Source organism: Monopterus albus, unplaced genomic scaffold (assembly GCF_001952655.1).
Source record: "Monopterus albus unplaced genomic scaffold, M_albus_1.0 scaffold4.1, whole genome shotgun sequence".
NCBI lineage: Eukaryota > Metazoa > Chordata > Actinopteri > Synbranchiformes > Synbranchidae > Monopterus > Monopterus albus.
The window spans coordinates 8602926-8628046 of NW_018127884.1; the positions used below are offsets into that span (position 1 = coordinate 8602926).

Here is a 25121-nt window from a genome sequence, read left to right on the forward strand (position 1 = left end):
GGCAGATGTAACCCCTCAGCAACCAATATATTTCTCGGCCATCAGGTGCTACTGTCAAGAATTGTTGAAGAAACCATAATTTGATGCCACAATAGAAGACATCTCCTATTCTTTAGATGATTACACACTTCAAATCAGCCAAGTGAACTGATTAAAGTGGACCCACTCAACCGCAACCTAAAAAAGTGTTGTTTTTTTTTCCATTAAGAACCGGTTTTTAGCATATTATCACTGCTGGCTCTGATTTTACTGATTACTTTGACAATGAACCTTACATAACTTGGCCTCCAGAGCTCTTGCAACTCTTATGGTGTCCCAGTTAAAGAGCAATAAAGACCAAGATTTGGAACAACTTGCCTGAGGAACTCGGATTAGCAATGCCAGTGTTATATCTTTGAGCCTAATCTTCTTATTGTGTTCCAGGTACATTATATTTATCTGGTGTTTGAGACGTTTGTGTTTTGCATCTAGTGAGACCCCCACCCCCCCACAACCAAAACTATTTCTTTTAATCGTAAACATCATTTCTGACCTTGTAAGCATGGAAGAAACTTTATGAAATGTTAAAAATCCCAAAAGCACAAGATGGCATTTCCTGGCTTACAAAGCCATTAATCCATTTTGTCTCAATTGTCAAGATTATTTCAAACACATTAGTTGTTTAATATTTTTGTTGATGCAGGCTCTTTATGCAATTTTAAAGCCATTTGTGCCCCAGGCTTTCATAAATGGCTGGCCCTAGCAGTCAGGGAGTCATTGGCAATAAGTAAATAGCTTGAAAATTATGGCTCCGGTTAGCAATTTTATATTCATATTCATCAAGTACTTTCACCTAAGGCTGAGGAAATATTAGTTTTGAGGTGGGTAAATCTTGGAGGCAGTCACCTCCTTTTTAATGCAGCTTTGGCAGGGATTAGTGTATATGTCCAGTATTGTGGCTAGGGTCCAATTTGTGAAAATGTTGTTATAAGATACCATAGACAGAAATAGAGCATATTATGTGCTGCTAACTGCCTATTATTGACCTGCCCCAATTTTTCATGGCTGTGTTGAGAATTTGGAGCCTTATAAGGATACAACTATCCCCTCTGGCCTCATTGTACAGTTTGATTCTATTATCTGGTGCATTGCTGGTGCAGAAGCGGTTCCTTGCAAGTTTTAAAGCAGACGACAGAATCAGTGCTTCATTCAAACCCCCCAAGGAATGCTGGATAACAACTCAGCACAAAACAAACCAAAACTTCTGACTTGGAGTGACCTGCCAACACCACGCTCGAGATAAGGAGTCCTCATCTTTAGCAGGACTATTAATCCAGAACACTGATCCTGCCACCTTTGAACCTTCAGGTCCTTCACAGTCAAGTGCCAACAACCCAGAAGGCAGGCAGACCACTAGAATGCATCTTCTTAGCAGTTTGAACAGCAGTTTATAAAGTTTCCTACTATAATCTAAAGGACAGAGGAGGAAAAAACAAAGAAACAACAACAACAACAACAACAAAGGAGCAGAGAGCCAAGATGATCCTCTAAAACTTCAACATCTGCTGAGGAAGCTCTTCTTCCTCAGCCTCCATCCATCCTAAGCATCTGGTCTAAATCTTTCAGTTTCATATTCCAACATTCCATGTTCATTGGTGCACTGTAAACCTGTCAGGACTTTTCTTATTTGTGACAAACTCTGCAACATAATAAGAAGACTCTCCAGAATGCACACAAGCATTCCACAAAAACCTCCATCCAACTTGCTTTCACCCTTGTACTTTCAAACTTGATGTCTTTAACTGGTTATTCACAAATAAGTTGCACTGTTGATTTCACTCTTTTTTATGTTATTTTGTTCTTTATTTATATGGGACAATGAACATACCATAAACTGATTGGACAGTTAAACAACAATGTGAATAAATGATGTGAATGTTCTGACTTAAAAGAAGACCAACCAGAATGTAGCTCTGTTAGTTGAAAGTAAATTTTGTCTACTGCAAAGCAATGACAAATCTCATTGCGTTTGTGAACACACCAAGTATTATGTGCCTCATATGAACTCATATGAAACTACTTCATATTCTGCCAAGAAGAAAAAGCTGCTGGCTAGTCTAAGGACCCGTTGTGTTGGTGATGTTTTTTTGGTCTGGACAGCATAGAATACTGCTTCCATTGTGTTAATGGACATTGACAATCATGGGGTACTTCATTATTTAGAAAACACATAACTGTTACTCTTTTGCCCTCTTCATTTTTCTTTCTTTCTCTCCCATTAATCCCATCAAATATTTTTGGTGGCAACCAGGCCACTGTCAGCTGCCTCCCTGTGTCCGAGTAAGCTGCCGTCACATGTTGAATAGCCATGTGTGACTCACAATGGGGACAGAAGGGAAGAAGAAAATAGAACTGTCAAGGTTATCATGTCAGCAGTTAAAAAAAAAAGTCATGTTGGCCTATTTTACAGCAAATTTCTTGTCTCATAATGTGTGTCGTCAAAGAGTTCCTGCACTCGAAAGATATGTGTTTAAAAATAGAAGGATGACATTTAATGGTACAGACGTGTCTCGGTAAGGTGCTGGGCCACCAAGTGCCACCAGAACAGCTTCAGTGCACCTTTACATTGATTCTACAAGTCTCTGAACTCTCCTGGGGATGAACACCATTCTTCCAGAAGTTATTACCTCATTTGGTTTATTGATGACAGCGGTAGCCGATAGCTGTTCAACTGAAATCTGGTGACTGTGAAGGCCACAGCATATGACCTACATCATGTTCATCTATATCAAACCATTAGGTGGCACCTTGTGTCCTATGGATGGGGGCACTGTCATCCTGGAATAGACTGCTCATTTATTCAGGTTTTTCCTTTATTTTGTCACCCATCATGTGTAATGTTATAACAGTTACCCAGGATATGGCTCCAACTGTAGAGGAGCCACACCACTTACCCTGTCTTCTTAAGTTCATGTATTTGCAAGGTGTGTTTGTGTATACGTGTGTGAGAGTGAATCTCATTTTAAGCAAAAGTTATTCAAAGAGAGGCAAATGGTGTATCTGTATTTTCAGGCTCAAATGTGGCGAGCTAGTGAATATTTATAGCAGCAGGACAATTTATGTGCATTCAACTGAAAATAAATTAAAGTGTTCATCATAATCAAGGCACATGTCAGCCAGTTCAAAGGTGGTGCTCATTTTTCATGGGATATTATAACAGTAAAATTTGTATATCAGCAGACTTGCTCTTAAAATGCGTGATCAAGCTGAGGTAAGATTAAAAAAAAAAAAAAATCATACAGTACAAGTTTGTGCTTACGGGGATAGTCTTTGGGATGAATCTTCTCTGACCAGTTCCCATAGAAGGTGACTCTGTACTTCGCTGTTCCACAGGCACAGCAGTCGAGGAGAGGTTTATCTGTAACATCTCCATATGCGAATTCTGTACAGAAATGCGAGGAAAAAAGAGCCAGAGACAGAAACACGGACCATCAGATAGGCATGAAGAGATTGCTCATTAGTATAAGGAACAGATGAGAATGATGCCCATCATACAGGAGATAAGTGAGGAGCTGAATGGAAGGTGGGTAGAATGAAGTGTCACTCAGTGTGGCATCCAGTGTCATGCATAGCCAGCGGGTCACACATTTAAAACCATTCACATACTAAAGCATAACAGCAGAGAGAAATGTCGCTGCATCAAAATAGGAATAAAAGGAAAAAAGTAAAAGAAGACAGACAAAAGAGAGACTATCAGGAAGGAGACTGAAGGAACATGAAATTCGTGGTTAATTATTTATTCCAAGCCAATAAGAAGCCTACCTTTCTCACACATTCGCTTGGTGAGTGAGCCTTCATCCTGGAAATAGATTATCCTCTTTTGCACAATGCTTACCCTACACAGAGAGAACAAGAAGAGATGGAGGCAGTGAGGACTGGAGTTTGTTGAAAGCAACACCATGTTCAAATACAGGCATAAGAGTGAATGTCACAACAAGAAAAGACTGGAAAAGATGAAAAACATTTGGCAAAGCTGTGAGGTTTTAAAACGAAAGAAGACAACAGACAGCAGGAAATGTGGAAAATCTTGGCTTTAAGATCTGAGAAGAATCTGAACAGTGGATTTTTGCAGATAGAACAGGTGCAGAGTTATTCATAATCATCTTCCTGTTTTTTCTGAAGGCTCCTAAAAGCAGGTATCTGAACACACAGGGACATTGCTAAATCTGGCTCTTTCAGAGGGAGGCATTCAATGCCTCATACAAAGATAACAAAAAGCATGCATCAGCATTAAAATATACACAGAAATGAGAGGCTCAAAAGCTGAAGGGAACACTGAAAGAGAAAAAGAGAAATTTTGCATTAAAGAAAACCCCTAAGGCAGTTTGTAAGAACACAGACTTGCACAAAAATACTATAGACTAGACTATGCATGGTGTCGATAAGAACTGATTGACAGGCCAACAGTAATGCTCCCCAGATTGTGAGGCCTGACAGAGGGGACCTTTTCTAGATTGAGCTGTCTAAGACACTGGTTTCTCAGGGTGGTGGGGAACATCGGTCTGAGAGGGGCCTTGACATGTAAATCAGCCACAAACTAACCTTTTCAGAGGCCAGTGGACTAAAAAAAACAGCAACAGAAAACAAGCCTCCAGGCATCAGCTGTGGCTGCAGGAAGGTTTCCATGGGGATAAAATCCAACAATAAGCTGCTGGATGTAAAGTCTGATCCAGGTGGGCCTCGTCCAGCTGGACTGTCCGGATACTATTTATTCTGGAGTGTCCGAAAAAACTTAGCTTTGTCGTCTATGTTGAGCTGAGCTGATCACTCAACAGTTCCCTCACACAGTGACAAGGTGACAGAAAATGCACATTAACCTAGCAAACAAGGGAAATTTGCTATTCAATATTTTTATTTGCCATTTATGCATAAACAGACAGTCTAGGCATATAGGAATTCTTGTGCAGGGCTCTCTTGGAGTCAAGTAAAGAGTTAAATGCCAGAAAAAGAACACCTAGTCTAAAAATAGTTAGAGGAATGAAATAGTACATCAAAAACATGAATACAAAAATAAAATAAACAAGATGGTGAATTTCAAATAATGCACATGGCATTTCACATATTTTACTTAGTGAGGTAATAAGGTGTTTTTGCACATTTTTCACATTTTTGTATTTGTCATCAGTCTTATTGCAGTGGGGAAAAAGCTGTTGTACAGTCTTGTTCTGTGTGTGACGATACTGTCCGCTCTGCTGTGCCTGAGGCTGTAGGTGCAGTTTTTGTGTCTGAGCAGTGTGAGCTGGGTGGAGTGAATCTCTGATTGTTTTCTGCTCTTTTATGACAGCGCTGTGTGTATATTGTGTCCATAGCAGGAGGTTTAGTCCCAATGACCCCCTGATATTCATGATTGCTTTTAAACCCACAAATGCTATTCATCTCACTTAATTCCCAGCTTTATAGGGAAATACTACACTGACATGAACCAGATGTGTAAATGGACGCACATCTACTAACACAACACTGTCTGTTCTCTCTGTATTTTTAAGCTTCATTTACCCTTAACATATACAGCAGGTGTGTGTGAGAGATGGGCAGAAAGAAAAACACCAAAAGATCAGAGAGCAAAAGGTCAGTCTTCCACAAAAGAAGGAAGAATTTCAAACAGCTAAACTTCCATTTCAATCTGTGATAGTCTAGAACCAGGCCTGCCTCAGTATATGATGAGCTGATTAGACTAAACCATACTAGGTCTCACCTAGGGACGTAGAGGTACAGGTATTTGTACCGAACTGTTTCAGTTACACATGCATCCCAAATTCAATCTTTAATAGTAGGCTTGTCTAGTTTTTTTCACACCCATGTTCCACGGGAACACATGAAGTGCCGGACTGCAGTGCAATAAACACACAGCACGCTTAGCTTAGCCAATCCTCTGGCTAAGAATGTCATGGCCAATGAAAACGAGAAGCCAGAGAACTCACACTCATCATTATGGTCTCCTGTTAGGAAACGTTTCAGCTTCATGGTGAAATGCAGCAAAAGGCAAAGACAAACAAATAAGATATTTTATTTGTTTGTTTGTTTGTTGCACTCCAGTCCTCCACTTGTTTGTTCAGTGGTGATCAGGTATGTTTTTGGTAACAAAAGCTTGTTAAGTTTTTTTAAACAGCACCATATGAATGTGAATCTCACTGCTGCAAGGGAAAAAATGAGCATAATACAAACACAGCTGCCTTGATCATTTACACAGCCTTTTCCTGGTTATTGAAGTTCTTATTAATAGCTTGCAGCAGTGTTCTATTTTATTTGTATATATTTTGTTTTATTAAATTTTTATGAAAGAATAAAAGCTGTTATTTACAAAACGTCATAATAAATGACTCCTCACTGTACCAAAATCAAACTGAACTGTGACTTCAAAACCAAGGTATGTACCCAACATTGATTTTTGTGTACCGTTACACCATATGGATGAAGGTGATAATGTGTTAGAGAATGAGAAGAGTGATGTATGTGAACAGAACAACATATGAAAGATATATGGATATATGATAGACTATCTAAATGAGAAGGACATCTGTAATAAAGATTTGATGACATTCTCCGTACACCACTCTTCAAGTATTTCACTAATTCACACACACACACACACACACACACACACACACACACACTGTTTCTAACAGATACACTATCAGTTGTGTCTTGGTGAATTTTCAGTCTCACTCATACACATTATAATTCATTGTCACAAAATATAATTTTTCCCTTATACTATCATTACTGTGTCTCACATGTACTAGTACAGAGTGTATACTGGTAGATATATGAAATTATGACAGCGTGTGAGGTGTGATGTATGCCCAAATCGGCCTCTCATAAGGTGGATGAAATGATTCAAGGAAAGCGAACTCACCGGCACATCTCTAATTGTTCATGCTTTAATTCAATCTCACCCCAATTTCACATATCTCCCTGAGAGAGAGAGAGGAGCGCACTCTGCCTCACCGCTCTCCTGCTTTCCTGGGCTGGCCAGACAATCAAAGAGAGTAATACTTATTTAACATCCAATTTAAATTCTATCTCACTTTGCTGGATCCACACCACAGCCAATCCCAATCACCCCAAAAGTTCACAGATTTAAATGTCTGCATGTGTGTGTGTGTGTGTGTGTGTGTGTGTGTGTGTGTGTGAGCCTGGTACTACTGTACTCACACTGTGGGGGGGCTTAGCCTCCTCATGAGGACCAAATGATCACTGACAACTTATTCTAAGGTTAGGTATTAGGGTTGAGGTTAAGTCTCCAGGTAATTAATGTAAGTTAAGGCAAAGTCCCTGGAAAAAATAAACGTGTGTGTGTGTGTGTATTTAACAACTTAACAAAAAGAGACAATAGAGAGTGTGAAAGAAGGAAAAAGCAAAAAGGGCAACATTTTGTCTTTCTATGGCTATGTTCCCATTTGCACAATCAAGCAGATAAGGATAAATGATAAACTAAAATAAATTATCATTTTGTTAAATCTTCTCCTTTTAGAACCAAAGATTTATAAGTTTCATTTCAGTTTATCAGATCCCACTACAACCAGAGATTAAATTAGTTAATTTTGTCCTATCCTCCCCGCTACAACCAGAACTTACAAAAAGAAACTTCAAGACAAGACATACATCCACAATGCACAAAAACAAATGCATTTCCACTTAGTTCCTATGGGTCTGCTTGACGATTGTCTCCTGAAGTTCTCCTTGATCTGTCCTGCCATTGTGCTGATGGAGATAAACAGGCCCTGACAGCTGCATGTGGCTGTGACATTTATCGGATCACTGATACGCTGTCTCACTCAGACAACCCATCAAACCACATCAAACTACCCTGCATATCTCAAGCCAGAGGGAGATGACAAATAAATTGCTTCCCACCTACAAATGGGAAGATAAAAGATAGAGGCAACATCAATGGAGACTGCAATATGTGGATTACATGATGATGATGTGACTTAGTCTGGCTCTGTGGAACAACCAGGATGTAGCCATCCAGAAGGATTCAGCTGCAACAAAGGCTCCAGGTTAGAGTTTCACCTTTTGTCATCAGAGAACTACAAATCAAGCAGGATTTTGTCCTGATATGGGCAATGATGACCTGAATTTCAATCAAAAGTCAAACATGATTTAGAACAGAGTGCAAAAAAAAAAAGTCTAAATCTGTCATTTTTAGGCCTTGTTGTGAGGGGAAGCTTAGATCTGATATTATGTAAACAACAATCACGAGAATCACGATACAATTAGAGAAGAAAAGACAGGGAGAGTTGAAATACATTTTATATTTTCAAGGCATTTTGCAGCCACTCTGACTATTTTGAATCAAGAGGTTTTAGAAACATAATTGGGTAACAAACAAAAAAAGTGACATTTCACTGGCTTCTTGCAGTTGAAAATATTCAAAATTCATTACATGTCTGACTGGGGTGGGATTCTGATAGCTCCCAGGCTAACATCTCTAATCATCTCTCCTTGTTTCTTCATTAGCAAAGAGTAACCCATTCAAGTAGCAACTTCCCATTTTTAGCCATTTAGCTGGTGTCTGCATTGCATTTGTTACCATGAGGTTTTAAAAAGCACTATATAAATAAACTTGATTTTATTTTATTTTTCTAACAGTAAGTGAACACTGCATTTTTGTTGTTCAACAAGACCAACAAAGAGTTTTTCAAAAGAAATGACCCAGCGCATGTCCCAGTTACAGTTCTGGGCATATTATATTTATACATTATGCTCATCAACTTAATTGTAGCTCATGAAAAACTAAGTGTAAAACTTAGTAGGCTATACCTGTGAAACATATTTAATTAACACTTCATATCTGCAGCTGCTCATCTCATTATCAGCTTGTAGAGTGTTAACACTAATTAGGTTTCTACTAAAAATATGGCATTTTAGACTGATTAAAACACACACACACACAAACACACACACACACACTTAAAAGATTTGATACTGGCTTTGAATTTGATCAAATGCTATACTAACCATACCCAGCATTACTATGTGGTGCTCCACCTGTATCCACACTCAACAGTGATCCCAAAGCATCCCAGATTTGGTTACTAGCAAACAAGACACACTGAAGGAAACTTTGACGTGATTTGATTCTATCATGTAAGAAGGCTGAAAATAACTGGATTCAATGGCATGACTTTCAAAGTCACAGCTACAGGAGTTTGAATGAGCATCTTTGCCTAACCCTATCATCACAGACCAACCTCAGATCGAACCAAACCACCAGGCACAGTCTTTCCTCTTAAAAGACAGCAACTGCCCATCAATTATGCTGCAGCGAACCACTCAGAAAGAGCACGGTTCCTGGCACAGCATGCAAATCACAGAAGCTTCTAATTTGAAGACCAGATGTTGTTATTTTAAATAACCATGATATTTTACAGCCAGGCAGACTGACAGACAGTGACGGAGCTCATTTACTCTGCATGTGGTAGCAATGAAATTAACCTAAGCTAATCTATGATAATAGCAAGCTTTTCTCATTTTTATGTCATTTCTTTCTGCACATACTGTAATTTGTGGACTAACCTACTGTATATGTGCTTTCGTGCTTGTTTTTCTGCTGTTGTAAGCTGAGTGTCTCTCCCTCTGAACAGTTTTTATTTAAAAAGTCCTGTACTTGTCAAGTAGTTACAAGAGTTCTACCTGTTTAATCAATAAGACTTTTTAATGCTTCTGTTAGGATGCAGCACAGAGGTCTACAAAAACCTTGTCATCTTGATGATGACCAGGTACACAGAAGAATGGCTGTAAATACCTGCCACAAGGCATGTTTTTCAAAGGCATGTTTTTTTTTTTTTTAATTATACACTTCTCACTCGCTCTCTCTGCTGTTGTCTGCACTTTTATTACAGTTACATCTCTGCACTTTCAAGCATCACATTCTAGGCTCTGCTCTTTGTCACATCTTCAACTTTCTCCTCTAGCCATGTGCTTAAGTGGATACAATTCTGCCTTCAACCCATTGTTGTCTATAAGAAGAGCAGCTTAGTACAGCTTGACCACAGTGAAGACAAAACAATGAGGAGAGCTCAAGGAGCAGAAAGAAGACTGAGACACAAAGTAAAGGAAAGTTCAGAAGATAGGGCATGAAAATGTTGAAGAGGACAAGGAAAATGGAAAAGCACAAACACATAGAAAAGGGAAATGCATCTGTTGCAATCATGCATTACTAAAAAAATGCAACCTTTTATCATCTCATTGTACACATAAACAAAGATGTAGACCATGCAGTGGGTAACAAAAACAGTAAATAATGCACTGGTAAAATGGCATTTATGTCAAAAGATCTCATTCAAACACAATCCAGTAGGGATGGGACTTTTTCTTACTATAATCAAATGCACAATATGGTGTGTACAATTTGATTCAATAACGATACAAAAAAAAAAAATTCAGTGACAACAATGTATGACTGGCTGCAGAATACTTGTACTTTATTCCTCTTATTCTCCTTTTCCAGCGCTGGTTAGACTATGTAAAGAACAACCAGATATACTGATGTTATGTACTTATTTACAAAAAGTAGGAGGTCACTGGTGTATGGAGGCCACATGATATATGTGGCTAGACAAAGCGATACAGTTTGTGATGATTTTGTATCGCAATATATTGAATTGCGATATATTGAACTGCGATATATTGTCCTATTCCTATAAGTCATTGTCATAAAATAAGTTTGTTTTTTTTCAACCATCACTCAATGTCCATCAACCAACAGAATTCCCTACTGACCTGATGGAATTACAGTATGTGCAAGATGAATAAAACCTAATGACCTAAAGAAAAAAAATTCCTGCTTTTGAGCCCTATGGACCAGCAGTATAACACCCCCACCACTGTCAGAGGCCAGCAAGGTCAAATTGACTTTGCCATTGTGTCAGAGGTGTACTAATACTGGAGCTGGAGACTGCCAAACTGCCATGGCTGGTTAACTAAGCATACCATTTATTTTTAGATTAATAAAACCTTTTTACCAGCAACATAAGTTATAAAAAGTCACATCTCTCAACAGAGCCTGCTAAAAGATGAATTAACATTTAATAATAAATTCATGAGGCATCTAGAAAGGTAAGGAAAAAAGACACCTTTATCCATCTAAAGGTTTATATTATGCTTTAAAGATGGTGAGTGCAAGCAAATCACAAATAAAATCTACCCTGTTTTTGATAACAGACTGGTTTGACTTGTATCTTGTATCATCCGCTGATCTCAAGGGAGGGGTGCAGGATGAAAAAATGCCATTTAAGAATTAGGTAGAAGGGGGACAGGCTACCTGTTCACACTGCCAGACCTCATCATCATGAATCAAACATCATGAATTACATTTCACCAAGAAAAAGGCCCCATTTATCCAACATGCAGTTTATGAGTTCATCCTCCATCAGTAGGGTGTAGTGTTATCTCAAAGCATTGGAGCTGCCCTTATTGGGCAGGCATCAGGGACTGTGAACAATACATACTTGAGCATAACGCAGCCGGAGCCACTAGGGGGAGCAGTCCAAAACACCTGGATGCTGGTGCGCCTGCGAGGGGTGCTCTCTGTCACTGCAGGGGGGCAGTTGGTCATAAACTGTGTTTCCTCCTCATCAATTATCTGTAAAGCACAGAAACACAAAAGGATTAGTGATGAAGACACGAGGATGCTTCAAAAGCAGCTGAACATTCACATGTCATTTTATTCATTAGGTGTTGGATCATTTCACATTGATTTCCTCTCCCACTGTCAGCTCGAGAGTCTATAAACACAATTAGCATCTGATAATAATTACACATAAATCCAAAAATAAACAACCTCAGACTAAGGTAGTTATTATAAATTAGAGTTAAAATAAAAAAATAAATACATAACCAGACTGAGAAAATGTTGGATGGTGGCTGGAAGTTGAGGTTTTCCACATCTCAGGCTCGTGAATGTGACATTGTATTGGAGACATGGAGACAAGGCTCTTCAGACCTTCCAGCTAAATATAATAGAGCTAGTTTAGGCACTTAACACTAAACAGCAAAGCCATTCATCTTATGTAATAAAAGGGTAACACATTGCACTCTTCTACCACTTTCCATATTGCAATGTCAGCGTAGTGGGCACAAGTTGGCATCTACTTGGAGCTGGAAGGTGCATGTAGATGTCTGAGATAAAGTGCATCAAGAATAACTGAATTTGTCAATAGTCAGATTGATCAGAAAGTTAACACCCAGGTGCCCATATCACCACAGTATCACTGTAAGCAGCATAAAAAAGTCCAAAAGAGTCCAAATCCAAGCTTCTCTCTCTACCCAGGTGCACACCTGAGATACTAAGCACCTCATTGATTTTAACTGGACAGATTATTATAAGAGCAGGCTGCAGCCAGTGAGCCAATATCCACTGCCCGAAGACCAAGGATTTCTTTGATAGGAAGTGACATCAGGATAGTAAAGACAGGCAACTTTCTCACTCCATAAAGCTGTCAGCAGCGAACTCCCTTTGTCATGCTGAGTTATGAATGAGCTCCCTTTGAAAATGGACCATGTGTGGATATGCATGTGTATTGGCGTTGGTGGAGAGAGAGAAAGAGAGAGAGAGAGACAAATAACAGCGGAGAGAGTGAGAAGGGTCACCTATCTCCATCTGACAATTTATATCCCCACAACCCCACCTCCCCCTCCATGTTACCATGGTTTCTAACAGGCATCCTAGGCTGGCCTGACTGAACTACAACACGTTAAAACCAGTGAAGTCTCAAGGGAGTGCATTAAACACCATCTGCAAAAAGAAGCAAGTAATTTGCCATGAAATAACCTATGACCCATTTCTTCTAGTGCGTGTCCAGTTCCAAGTTTTCAGATCTTTTACCAATAGACACTAGTACTAGTAAAAAGAAAAATGTGTCACGTTTTACTGGAAAATTACATTGTTTTTCTGACTGTATGCAAGAATTTGTGCACCAGAGTGCTGTGCTGGCTGTGGGGCTTAGACGGGTGAATGTAAATTCACCATCTGCACAGAGGTTAAATGCTGGACAGCTTTGTTGCCCTAAAAGCAGATCATCCTTGTGGAATTATGTGAAGATGATGTCCGTTTTGCCTGTGGCTATGATCGTGTCATGTTGCACGGAAAGTAGCACTGATTTCACCCCTGACATATCAATTTGCCTTTTCTTGTTTGATCATCTCACCCTGCTGAGAAGTAACTCCGTCTCAGCAGACATCACCAGCATTACCAGCAGCATTTGCCAAAAAATGCACTTGCACACACACAGACACACAGTGGCAGCTGACCTCCCCAGAGAGCTCAATAAAGGTGTTTTTCATCAAATCAGGAACTGTCCAGAGACAGCTCAGATAGGGAACAACAGCAGACTTCAAATGCGCCGTATGGTAAATAAAGCCTGACGTCTTCTGTTTGCAGCTTCTTTTCTCTCAGTGCCTAAAGGCTGCAACCCCCCCCCCAAGAGGGATCTCTCAGAGTGGAGGAATGATGCGTTTGTGTGTGTGTGTGTGTGTGTGTGCTTGTTTTCATAAAAGATATAAAACACGAAAGAGTAACTGAGCAGATGACGACAGAGGGATCTCTCTCTGGACAGCAGTTCTTTTTTATTGACCTGTCACATGGTGATGTAACAAATGTAACAAGACAGGGTGATCCATCTGCAGCTGTAACAGAGACCTTCCACTTCATAAAAGGAGCAGGAGTCTAATCAATGGCAAGTTCTTAGTAATGACATCCATGTTTTTTAAGTTTTAATGTGGTCACACATCAATCTATCACAACCATGACACACTGCGCACTCCACACTCAGTCGCATCCTTGTGTGGAGCAAAGTAACTCAACGAGCCTAAATGATGCATTTCCCTATTTTCCTCCTGACATTTAGCACCCTGTCACAGCACACGACACTCCACCATATGGCTGAGGAGCATACTCAAGGCTGGCACTAAATAACACCAGCATGAAATCGACTGCGAGGACAAATAAAACAAAATAAACCTTGCCGGTGTTAACACTGGGTAATGGGATGTGAGGTGCGCACAGGACAAAAATAAAATGTTTCTGTGTTTTATGTTCCCCCATATTCAAGGCTCAAGTTCCCAAAGAACGCTACAGCATAGCAGTAACTGATCAGAGCAGCCCGAGGGCTTCGCCATGTATTGTACTACAGGTTCAATAAAATAATAGGGCTTCATGTGGGAAGCAACTGAAACCAAAAGGTTCACAAGAGTCTGAAAAAGAAAAGTCCATACATGCTCTTAAACCCATTTCACAACTGCTTCTTTACAGGGTCTGCTCTACAAAAGAATATGATGGGCAGAAATGGGAATTTGACTCAGGTCAAAACTGAGTGCCTATAATTTTCTTATTAGTAATGTCAAATCCTTTGGAAACAGAATATCACCTTGTTCACTGTAAGCTCTATGAATTTCTTGAAAATGCAGAAATGAACTGGATGAAGCAAACACTGGCAGCTACAAGTCAAAAGAGAAGAGAACCAGTGAGGAGGAATGATTCAAAGGTTATGCTTGTATTTTCACCTTATGTCATTCTACACTGTGAATTTGTTGTAAAGCAATCTACAGACATTACCTTATACAGTTTGAAATTTAGCATTGTATTAAATTATTACTACCCCTCCTCTCTGAACTCACACACCTTCTCCATCTCCCAAGCGCTCGAGTCCTCGCGTCGCATTACAACTACAAAGACCTCACCATTATCACATGTGCGTAACAGCACCAGAATCTTTGCCTCCTGTCTCTTCCTGTCGCACTCTTGGCCCCACTCCCTTCTTCCTACTGTACTCCAACTGGTCTGACCTGTATAAAATGCTAATTATCCTCCTGACTACACCAACTGTACACTTTCTATATACTGTCCATGAACTGTATGGCTGCTTGTGCGAACACAATTCCCTCAGGTTCCACACCTGTTCATTCTGAGCCTGAGGCAGCGCAGCTACATGAAGCCGAGCTGAGAGTATGCTCTTTTCATATGCTATATCAAGCCTATTAGAAGAGGTGAGGTGAGAATAATCACACTTTGACATGTGAAGGCAGGAAAGCTGTGCAGAGAAAAATCTGTCAAGACCCCCATCCCCCCCCATCTACAGTAAGATCTGGCTCTTTTTTCCTGCTTTTTACCCATGTCATGCACAGTGCTGGTGCCAGAGGAAGGGTGGTATTGATACTACAGTAAAGCTGAGTTAACCACACCAGGTATGGTTAACTCAGCTGGTCTCACATCTTTTGTGGCTCCTGAGTCTGACCTGGGTTTAACAGGTGTGGCAGACAGGGGTGGATGGTGGGTAAATAATTTCTAAGTAAAGTAATAGCACTGCGATCATTGAGAAAAAGAGGCATGTATATGATTTTCTTACTATACCAACAATCAATCATATCTGTAGCTACCTGGAAATTTCCAGCGTAGTCCTCGTCCTTGTCTCCTTCTGCACCCTCCTTCAGGGCAATAAGGGTGAACCCTCTGAAGTAAGAGGGGCTGGATGCAATCACAGTCACTAGATGGAAGCAAACAATAGAGAGAGTACACATCAGAGAAAAAAAGCTGAAGAACAACCCCCAAACAGAATACTGAAGCGGGCTTCATTAGCTACATGCCCAAGTGCTGATGCATTTAGAAAATTGTGGTACTTTACTCCACTTGGTTGAGCTCCAATGGATAAAGGGTCAAATATTCTGATAACTGGAATTTTTTCCACAATTAAATGTTTCAGCTGATTTCACCTTGAATGCTCAGATAATATTTTTGTGGCATATTCTCACGCTAATAGTAGTAGATAAGATGTTTATGAGGTTTTGTTGTTGCTGTTGGGTTTTTTTGTTTTGCAATGTAGCACATCGTATAAAAATGGTGATTTACTTAGGAGGAATTTCGATTTGCTGCACCTACCTGACAATTTTATCAGACTCTTGAGAAATGACTTTTAGACTTTAAAATGACTAATTTCCAGTGTAGGAGATAAGTTTTAATTAAAAAAAAACTGATTTCCAACTCCCCACTTCAAGGTAATTCAGTTATATGTGGATGATATAAAACTGTGATTAAAAAGAACAGAATGTAGTGCAACCTACTGCTGGGACCATCATGATACAGTTCTCTGAGATTAACATGGCACATACCCATTTACTGCACCCGCTAACTTTCTTTTTAGAAAAAAAAAGCAGTGCCACTGCTGCTTCTAAATATGGAAGAAAATACCAAAAACCACGCAAGCTTTAGCAAAAGGATTTGGCTTTAAAAATCATTTGAAATGTCTGATCGAAAATACATAAATACAGTAAGGAATTCTATTTACCCATGGGTGTTCAAATTAGGTTAAAAGTAAAGTTAGACCGCCTCAGGGTCACCTCCTCCTTCACCAACTATAGTTTATTTTCGGGGCATATAGCGATGCATTAAAAACAGACTGTAGAAACTTGTTCACATTTTTTTTTATCAGTGTTTATTTCACATTGCGCACACAGTGCCAACCAAGAACGCACAGCGCGTAAATCTCGCGGACAAGCACCAACCTCTATATGTGCTCCCTGGCTGATAGCTCTCCGGGTCTCCCTCAACGCGGAGGCGAAATTCGTTGTTGCCCTCCTTCCGATTGCTCTGAGCCCGTATTATCCGACTACAGTAGCCGTCCGCCTTCCCGGCTCTCTCGGAGGGCTCCTCGGTGAACGCAAACGTATTGCACGCTGCGGTGGAGATGAAGCAGAGCAGAAGCGTAACGCGTGAATGTAGCCCGGTTACTGTCATCATGTAGGTTTGCGACAGTCAAGTTGATGCGCAGAGATGACGGAAATCTTGTCAAACGAAACGTGTGTTTTAGCTCCTGCTCCACTCCTAAATAAAAAACCCACTTGCCAAGTACTGTAGTGGACTTCTGCTCTGCTAGGAGGGTCGATCCATCCTGGTGTGAATGAAAGAGAGGGAGGAGGAGGACTGACTGGGATGTGCTGTGCACTCGGTCTAAGGGAACTGCGCACTATGTGCCGCTGTCTAAACTGAACAGGATGGGTTCGGGGAACTTGCCAAGGGAGGAATGAGCGGTGTATGGCTGTCTCCAAGGGCGCAGCTATTTACAGACCGACTAGTTGAAGAATCTGAACCAACAAACAAACATTCCTAACACGTTTGACATAGCCTACTTGGACTGAACCCGAGTGTGTGTGTGTGTGTGTGTGTGTGTGTGTGTGTGTGTGTGTGTGTCTGCGCGCGTGCGCATGTCTATTGCGTTGACCATTTTAGATGCCATTGTTATGAGGACATTTTGGGAATTTTAGCCGTATTCTGTCGAGTTGTGCTACCTATGGAGTTGTGTGTATGCGCAAACGCACATTTTTTTTAGGGTTACAGACTGGCACGGCCGCACAGAACACCGGTCCTCACAACTTCAAAACGCTTTTTGAAGGTTTACACTTGGTTTTAGGGTTCTGGTTAGAATTAGATTTAAATTAGGTTGGGGTTAAGGGCTGGGGGTAGTTGTGATGGTTAAATTTGGAGTAAAATGCCATGAAATGCGTTATGACAATGAATGTCCTCACAACTATAGACATAGCTGTGCGTGTGTGTGATCACTCAAGTGCCTTAAGCAAGACAGGAACACACACAGACACAAAGGAATTAATAAAGCATGTTTAACGGTTGTCTAGGTGACTAATTAAACAAGCCTTTTGTCACATGCAAGTGTTGAATTCATTAGCTGGTTGGTGACTGCTTTGCTCTTTATTTTCCTGGTGCACAAAAGTTAACTGATGCCAATATGTGAGCTTCCACCTGATTTAACACATCAATAAATCACTCAAAATAAATTGGCATTATAGTCATGTCCCAGCAAGGTGGGGTTTCAAATGTTTGAGGCTAAAAGGAAACACTGTGTTGTCATTATGAACACAAGAAATAGGATTTCACATCTGCCTATCTCAGTAACATGAAACATGAAGTCATGTTGGTCTAAATGTCTTTCATCCTGGGCAAATGCTAACATTTTAGCCTGTATGACTGCAGCATCAGTCTGTCCACCACTCTGATCCAAAATGAAATCTCTCTACAGCTGCTGAGGATTGTCATTAAATTTTGCACCAACATTCATGCTCCCCAGAGGATTGATTCGATTACCCCCTTATTCTTCTGTAGCAGCACCATGAGGTTTACATTTGTGGTGTTTAGTAAAATTTGCCATCAAATATTAAATGGATTATTGCAAATTTAGGTTCACTCGTTCATGTCTACCCTTGGGATTATTTACAATAAACGTGGTGATCTCAACTTCTTAACTAGCACCGCCACCAGGTCAAAACTTCAATTTGTCCAAAATGAATGACATTCCCATCTGGTATGTTAGGATTTCCTTCAACACTTTAGCTGAAGGGGAGGGTTCTCTGTGATTAGCTACAGTATCTTGTCTGTCTTTATTTTCTGCTTTTCTTTGTCTTCTTTACTGCTTTGCTTATTTTGGGGTACGTACTGTAGGTGCACATGTGCTTATCCTGTCAGCTTTAGACTTTTTTTTTTTTTTTTTTTTTTTAAACAGAACCAGTAATCAGAATGGCTGTAGAGTTCGACTACTCATGATCAAGACCAAGTGCTCTACATCAGGGAAAGTCTCCTCTGTGCACAAATTTGATGCAATTTATTAAATGATGAGCAATACATGAGTGTTTTCAAGTAATATTTAACCAAGATATCCATGCACATTTGGCTGTTCTATTATACATTATCCAATACTGATTTACTGATTGCTTATTTCAACTACTGACAGCTCCTAAAATCAACCATGGATTGTGAAGCCAAGTTTTAAAGCTTGTTTTGAAAAGCTCACATAACCTCTACCAGTTTCTGTATTTAAAGTAGCACTAGTCCCAAAACTACAGGGGCACTACAAGATAAATCACTTTTAATGTGTCCTGTTCTTTGCATTATTTTGACCTTCCATGTCTTATTAACAAGCCAAGAAATCAAATATTCTCTCCTGATTGCTTTCTGCTTCCCTCTGTCATTGACTCATCACCTTCTTTTTAGCCTTTTCTCCTGCATTTCCTTTTTGTTATCTTGCAAAGCACATCCATTTTGACAGGTATTGGTTCCAAGATCTCCAGTGTCTGAAATAAATGCAAATGTCACACAACAACACAATAAGCGGTTTGATGTGATAAACTGTAAAGTATTGATGTAATACCTCTGTTCATCTTGCTCAGGAGGGAGGCCACATTTTATCCTTTGTGACATTTTCTTGCAATAGCCCCAGAGTTTGTTTCAGTCTTTACAAGGGTCAGCAGGCATGTAATGAGAATGTATCCACTTCTGATGGGCACTGACAAATGTGGCTGTGCTCTGTGTATCTACCTCTGCATAGATGGATGAAGGGGAGAAAAGCAGCAAGGTCTGGAGAACAGAATGCTACACCAGCACGGCGGGTGTCATGAACGTATTTGTCTCACAGCACTGCTGAGTTGTCAGCACCTTCAGTCCCCGGGTTACTCCCTGACTTTAACAAAATATACTGTACATCAGAACAATATCTGCAAGATCCACACATTCCCTTTTAGCAAAACTAACTGAAGAAAATGTAACTAAGAGACGTCTTATAGATATGTGCCTCATGTATTATATAAGAGCCGGCTCTAAAAATAGCTTAAAGGTTTAGATTGCTTACCACAGCACAGAACAGCTTAGAATCGGGTAGCACATTTATCACACTGTATATGTATATGTATAAATGCAAAAACACCACGGCTTTGGCAGTTTAATAGTACGTGCATTATTTTATTGTAACTAATTCTTTATTTAAAAAAAAAAAAAAAGCAAATGTGAGCCAGGAAAGTGGAGTCTCTACTTACCGATTATGGATTTCTACACTCAAAACTCTTCGTTTTGTAATACTGTACCACCTAGTTTCTTTCTTATTCTCTGCAGAGATGACAATGTCTCAGGGCTTTATTGCTTCATAATGTTAGAGAAGCAGCTTGTGACCAGGGGGTTTCTGCTTTGAATTCTCAAACCAGTCAATAAACTCTGAGTGGTGAAGGTAAATGAGTTATGAGCTGTCATTCCCTTAACAACTATTCTTGAGTTGCCCTTTAGTGTGGTCCCAACAGCTCCGGGGGAAGCGCTCAGCGTAGGAGGCTGTGAATGTACAGCGTCTCTACAAGGTACATGTGTGTGCAGATAGAGATCTGGAATACAACAATGCTGTAAATAGCCTTCAGTTTTACCTGACATTTCCTAGGCAAAATAAAGTTATTTATATTAAAACTGATTTCCATTCCCATGGACGACACTAAAGTAATAACAAAAGGCCACTTTGGGACTGGTTAACATGCTGATAAGAAACAATTTTGTAACAAATAAAATGTAGAGGAATAATGCAAAATGCAGTATGGTGAGAAAAAATGTGCATGTAGAGTTAACAATTCCTGTTAAAAAACAAACATCTTTCACTCCATTGACATCAGACACATGGTCTGTGGTTCCGGTATAGTCAGCACATGAGGTTGTTGCTGTTGGTCTAGACACCTGCTGTGTATTTTCCTTTAGGGTGACACTGTGGTCTGCTGGTTTCTACTGAAGTGGTCCCTGCTACTGCCACATTGAAGGACTCAAATCATAAGACGGGTTTATAACAGGTCCAGCAAAACTATCAAATGTATTCCTGTCCACCACCTCCTTAAAAACCTTGTGCTTTCTTTCAGCTGTCATTTAAAATAACTGTTTGGGCATAACTCATTTACCTTGTATGACTGAGTATAACAGCAATAATAATAATAATGCAGTATAATCACTAAAATAGATTTTACTCAAAGTTTAGGACAAGGCTGACACCTCAAACACACCGCTTCCTGCCACCTCCACTTCCACACATGGAGAGAGTGTATAATATACTTTATGTCCTCATGAGCAAAATCTCATCATTATCCTCTTTCTTCACACACCTAAGAATGTGTCATCTTCTGCACAAGCCTCTGAAAAAATCCCCTGTGCTTTGTTGTTGACAGAGGAATAGAGGTCAAGAGGGAAAACCAAATTAGGCTCTCATTTGATCATGGTGGAGCAGGAGAGCCTGCTCATCAAACAGCCGAGCCCCCCACTGCCAATTCATTAAGGCCATATTTACCATGCTGCAGCGCAACATGCACAGAACCTGAAAACATCCACTGTGTAGTTTTCACTCAATCGTAAGGAGAAACAGTAGTAGTTAGAGGTTACAGACAGAAAAAGAAGAAAACTTCTTTGACTTCTGCCAGACTGTAGTCCTTGAACATTATTCCCAATATCAGCTCCATCCTATAGTATAGACTTTATAGGTTTTAGATACATATTTCAAATCAACAGACTGAAAACTAAGCTGTAACAATGACTGATTTCCTGTACTTTAGTGCATTAATGGTCCTTGATATACAATACATGTCTAACAGGCTCTGATGCCGCTCACTGCAGTTCAGCAACCTTGGTCTGCAGACAGAGTTAATGTCTTTATTTCCACCTTGGCTTCACACATCCAGCCCTCCATCTACTGCTTTAGAGGCAATGCATTTTGATGTCCATCTAAAAGCCTGAGTGAAACGTGCTGCTGGGAGGCCAGCAAGCGTACCGTGGCTATCACAAATGATTACAGTCTGTCAGAGGGTGCCAGGGACCACCAGGTGCTCAGGCCTGCTGAGGCATTGCTTATTGAATCCTGTCTTTAGCTCTTAGTACACCTGGGCCATATCTAAATGCCTTCAAGGAAATCACACACCCTGTCAGAAACTATTAGGTTTCTGTCTTAGAAACAGACTACCTTGGCTTGAGTTTGCCACTGGTTTAGGAAAAGCAAAAGACGGTGTTTGGATGCTGAAGACAATGAGATATTTGCATGAATATGTTTGGACATGAAATCAGGAATTTACAATAGAATTTCAAATATAACGCATTATAGGTGTATCCTAATAACACAAAATATAGTTAGTGTAATCCATACATCAAGTTCCATTATACCACCATGCAAGCAAAACGTGGAACTGAAACAGTACTTTAAAAAGCATACATTTAGTTAGAGCATCTACTTCTGACTGCATTATTAAATAACTGAGTTTAGTTACAATTTCTCAGAGCCATCCTTCTAAAACATATTAACACCTCAACACCATGTAAACACTGACCATGTGAGGTCAAGCTTGTGTCAGCAGACATTTAGTTATCTCCTGGAAGACTGGAGGACACAATGTCCATATAAAGTTGAAGGCCAAGACTTCCGACTGTGTGGTCCAGTTTAAATGTCACATTAACATCTATGCTGTCCATGCCATAAGTACTGTGACATTCTCTGACACTGGTCTGGGTGAACAACTCTCACTGGCACATCATTCAAAATCTCTACGTTATTGTACAATAAGTCTGTCAGCGGATCATGTAAACTCACAATCTGTTATGTTCTCTCATGCTCCATTTGTTTATGATACTTTCTATTTTGTTACCAGCGTTTTCAGAGAGGCGTTGACCTTTTCTCAATCACAGTACTCCACTTGTGGCTGACCTTTAGCTAGGAACCACACGTGTTTGTTGAAGACACTCATGTTCCCTCTTCTCGCATGGCATACCCGGAAGGACCACAGGTCCTGTATCACTTATCTAAACACAACCCGTTCTGTGCCTTCCACATCCCATAAAGCTGTGTTTTATTGTCTCCATTTGCAGTATAATTTTACTAGTCAGTACAGTGCTGAAAACAGAAGAGGTGTACAGCTGTTTAATTGTAAACACCCTTTAACAATTAGGGTATGATTATATGTAATTTAGTTCTTTTGATATCTAGAGTGACATTTAAAATGAGATTACAACACATAGGGCTTAACACATAAACGTATGCACCTATTATGTAATAGAACACATTAACCCTGCGAAGAGTACAAAGATGTGATCATTTATTTTTGAGGATATGTTTATTGGTTTTTTTTACACGATGGATAAAATAACAGGAACATCCGAAAGTAAAATGCCATTCAGCTCCACTCCACCACAGGAACAGAATCACTCAAACATCGACTGCATGGCAGTTATAAGCTATAGAAGCTATTGCAGGGCTATTGTTTTGGTTTATTGTAAAGACGTTCTTTACATGGCTTTCAAAACTGCTGTGGAGAAAATGGCACATCTTGTGCTATATGAAACTAAGTATAAGACCAGTAGTGCTTCAGCTGAGAATGGAATATTTCTTATCAATGGTCCACAGCTCAAATTCAATAGAAGAAACCTATACATAAAGAATATATGGGTGCCTGTACTGAAGGATGTTGGCAAAGTGCACTTTTACAGCATCAGTATTCATTGTTTGGTCCCATCAGGATGTTTGACTTTTGTTGGCATTATTACAAGTCTAATTCATGAATTTGCAGCAGCTCTTAAAAATATGATGCAATTTGTTACTTTTTATGATGTAACAAACTGTAGTGATATTTAAATCTTGCCAGGCAGCAGAGCTCACTAAATTATTCTAAAAAGTTTTAGTGCCAACTGTTAAATTTTTTGAAAATATCAACTGATTTGAAGGTGTGAACTTCTCTAGTATCAGATACAAAGGTCTGTGGAGGTACCAGAAAAGGCGGTAGGGTGAATTCCAGCACTCATTTAGGAGTCATGCTAACCGTCAATTACATACCTACTACTTATTCTGCAGAGAGGGGATAAAAATAGGAGGTGAAAAAAATTATTCAAGCTTGAAAAGATCAGCTAAATGGCACCAAACTACTATCTTGTAATTAATAATAATCTCTGTCTTGCCTCTATTGTCTCTGAATGTCTCCTTGTGGCTAGATCCATAACTTTCTACTAACCCCATTGTCTTTCAACCCCTTCATTTGAGAAGCCTAATCTCAGAGCAACATTGAACATCAGTTCATATGAATAAATCCATGAACACTTCCTCTCTGGCCAAATACATTCATATATATATATACATATACACACACACACACACTGTCAGACCATTTTCTCCAACACATCATGTATAGCATGGTTACCCAGCAAAGGAGCACATGTAGTAGCATTCTACTCTAAGTCTGGATCAGTTGATGCATGTGTAAAGGGAAAGATTTACTTACAGTAAAATATGGATGATCTGAAACCATGTCAGGAAGAATTTACACCTTCATGTTTCCACTTGGCAAGGTTCAGAAATCCAGTTCCCTTAGCACTGTCCTAAAAGACAGCTTTGAAATATCATGTTGTCACTTTTACAAATGCTATTATTTGTGAATGTTAAGAAAGAAGTGGCAAGCACAATACATCACAGTCAAATATTTAACTGAATATCAAAATCTAGAAATAAAAAAAAAGAAACAAAGAACTGATAGTTAGATGCAGGTCATTCCTCTTATCTTCAACCGACACTACAATCATGGTGCTAGCATGACTAAAAATAATGACTCAGGCTCAGCCAAAGATGGAAAATAACCAAGTACGTTTAGTCAAGTACTGTACTTATGTACATCTGAGATGTCTGTACTTTACTTTTTCATTTTCTGCTACTTAATACTTTGACTTAAATACATTTTGGAGCCAAATATTGTGTTTTTTTCTCTACTACATTAATTTGATATACAGTGAGGAACAGAAGTATTTGAACACCCTGCGATTTTGCAAGTTCTCCCACTTAGAAATCATGGAGGGGTTTGAAATTCACATTGTAGGTGCATTCCCACTCTGAAACAGAATTAAAAAAAAATTGCAGGAAATCACATTGTATGATTTTTAAAGAATTTATTTGTCTAGCACTGCTGAACATAAGTATTTGAACACCTGAGAAAATCAGTGTTAATATTTGGTACAGAAACCTTTGTTTGCAATTACAGAGGTCAAACATTTCCTGTAGTTCTTGACCAGGTTTGCACACACTGCAACAGGGATTTTGGCCCACTCCTCCACACAGATCTCCTCTAGATCTGTCAGGTTTCGGGGCTGTCGCTGAGCAAGGCGGAGTTTAAGCTCCCTCCAAAGATGTTCTATTGGACTGAGGTCTGGAGACTGGCTAGGCCACTCCAGAACCTTGATATGCTTCTTACGGAGCCACTCCTTGGTTATCCTAGCTGTGTGCTTCGGGGCGTTGTCATGTTGGAAGACCCAGCCA

General features: G+C 39.7%; 1 protein-coding gene across 4 annotated transcripts in view; it reads right to left on the reverse strand.

The window, feature by feature from the left end:
* spon1a (spondin 1a) overlaps positions 1-25121 on the reverse strand; it is a 102776-nt gene that overhangs the window by 41975 nt on the left and 35680 nt on the right. For 2 of the 4 annotated variants that reach the window (XM_020608278.1, XM_020608283.1), the window contains exons 3-6: positions 15421-15527; positions 11496-11629; positions 3802-3875; positions 3299-3421 (exon numbers count right to left, since the gene is read on the reverse strand). In XM_020608278.1, coding sequence (XP_020463934.1) covers positions 3299-3421; positions 3802-3875; positions 11496-11602 — 304 coding nt within the window. In that variant the 5' untranslated portion in view covers positions 11603-11629; positions 15421-15527. Of the gene's footprint in view, positions 1-3298; positions 3422-3801; positions 3876-11495; positions 11630-15420; positions 15528-16542; positions 17104-25121 lie in introns of those variants that run through there. The other 2 variants (XM_020608261.1, XM_020608270.1) reach the window with 2 other exon arrangements.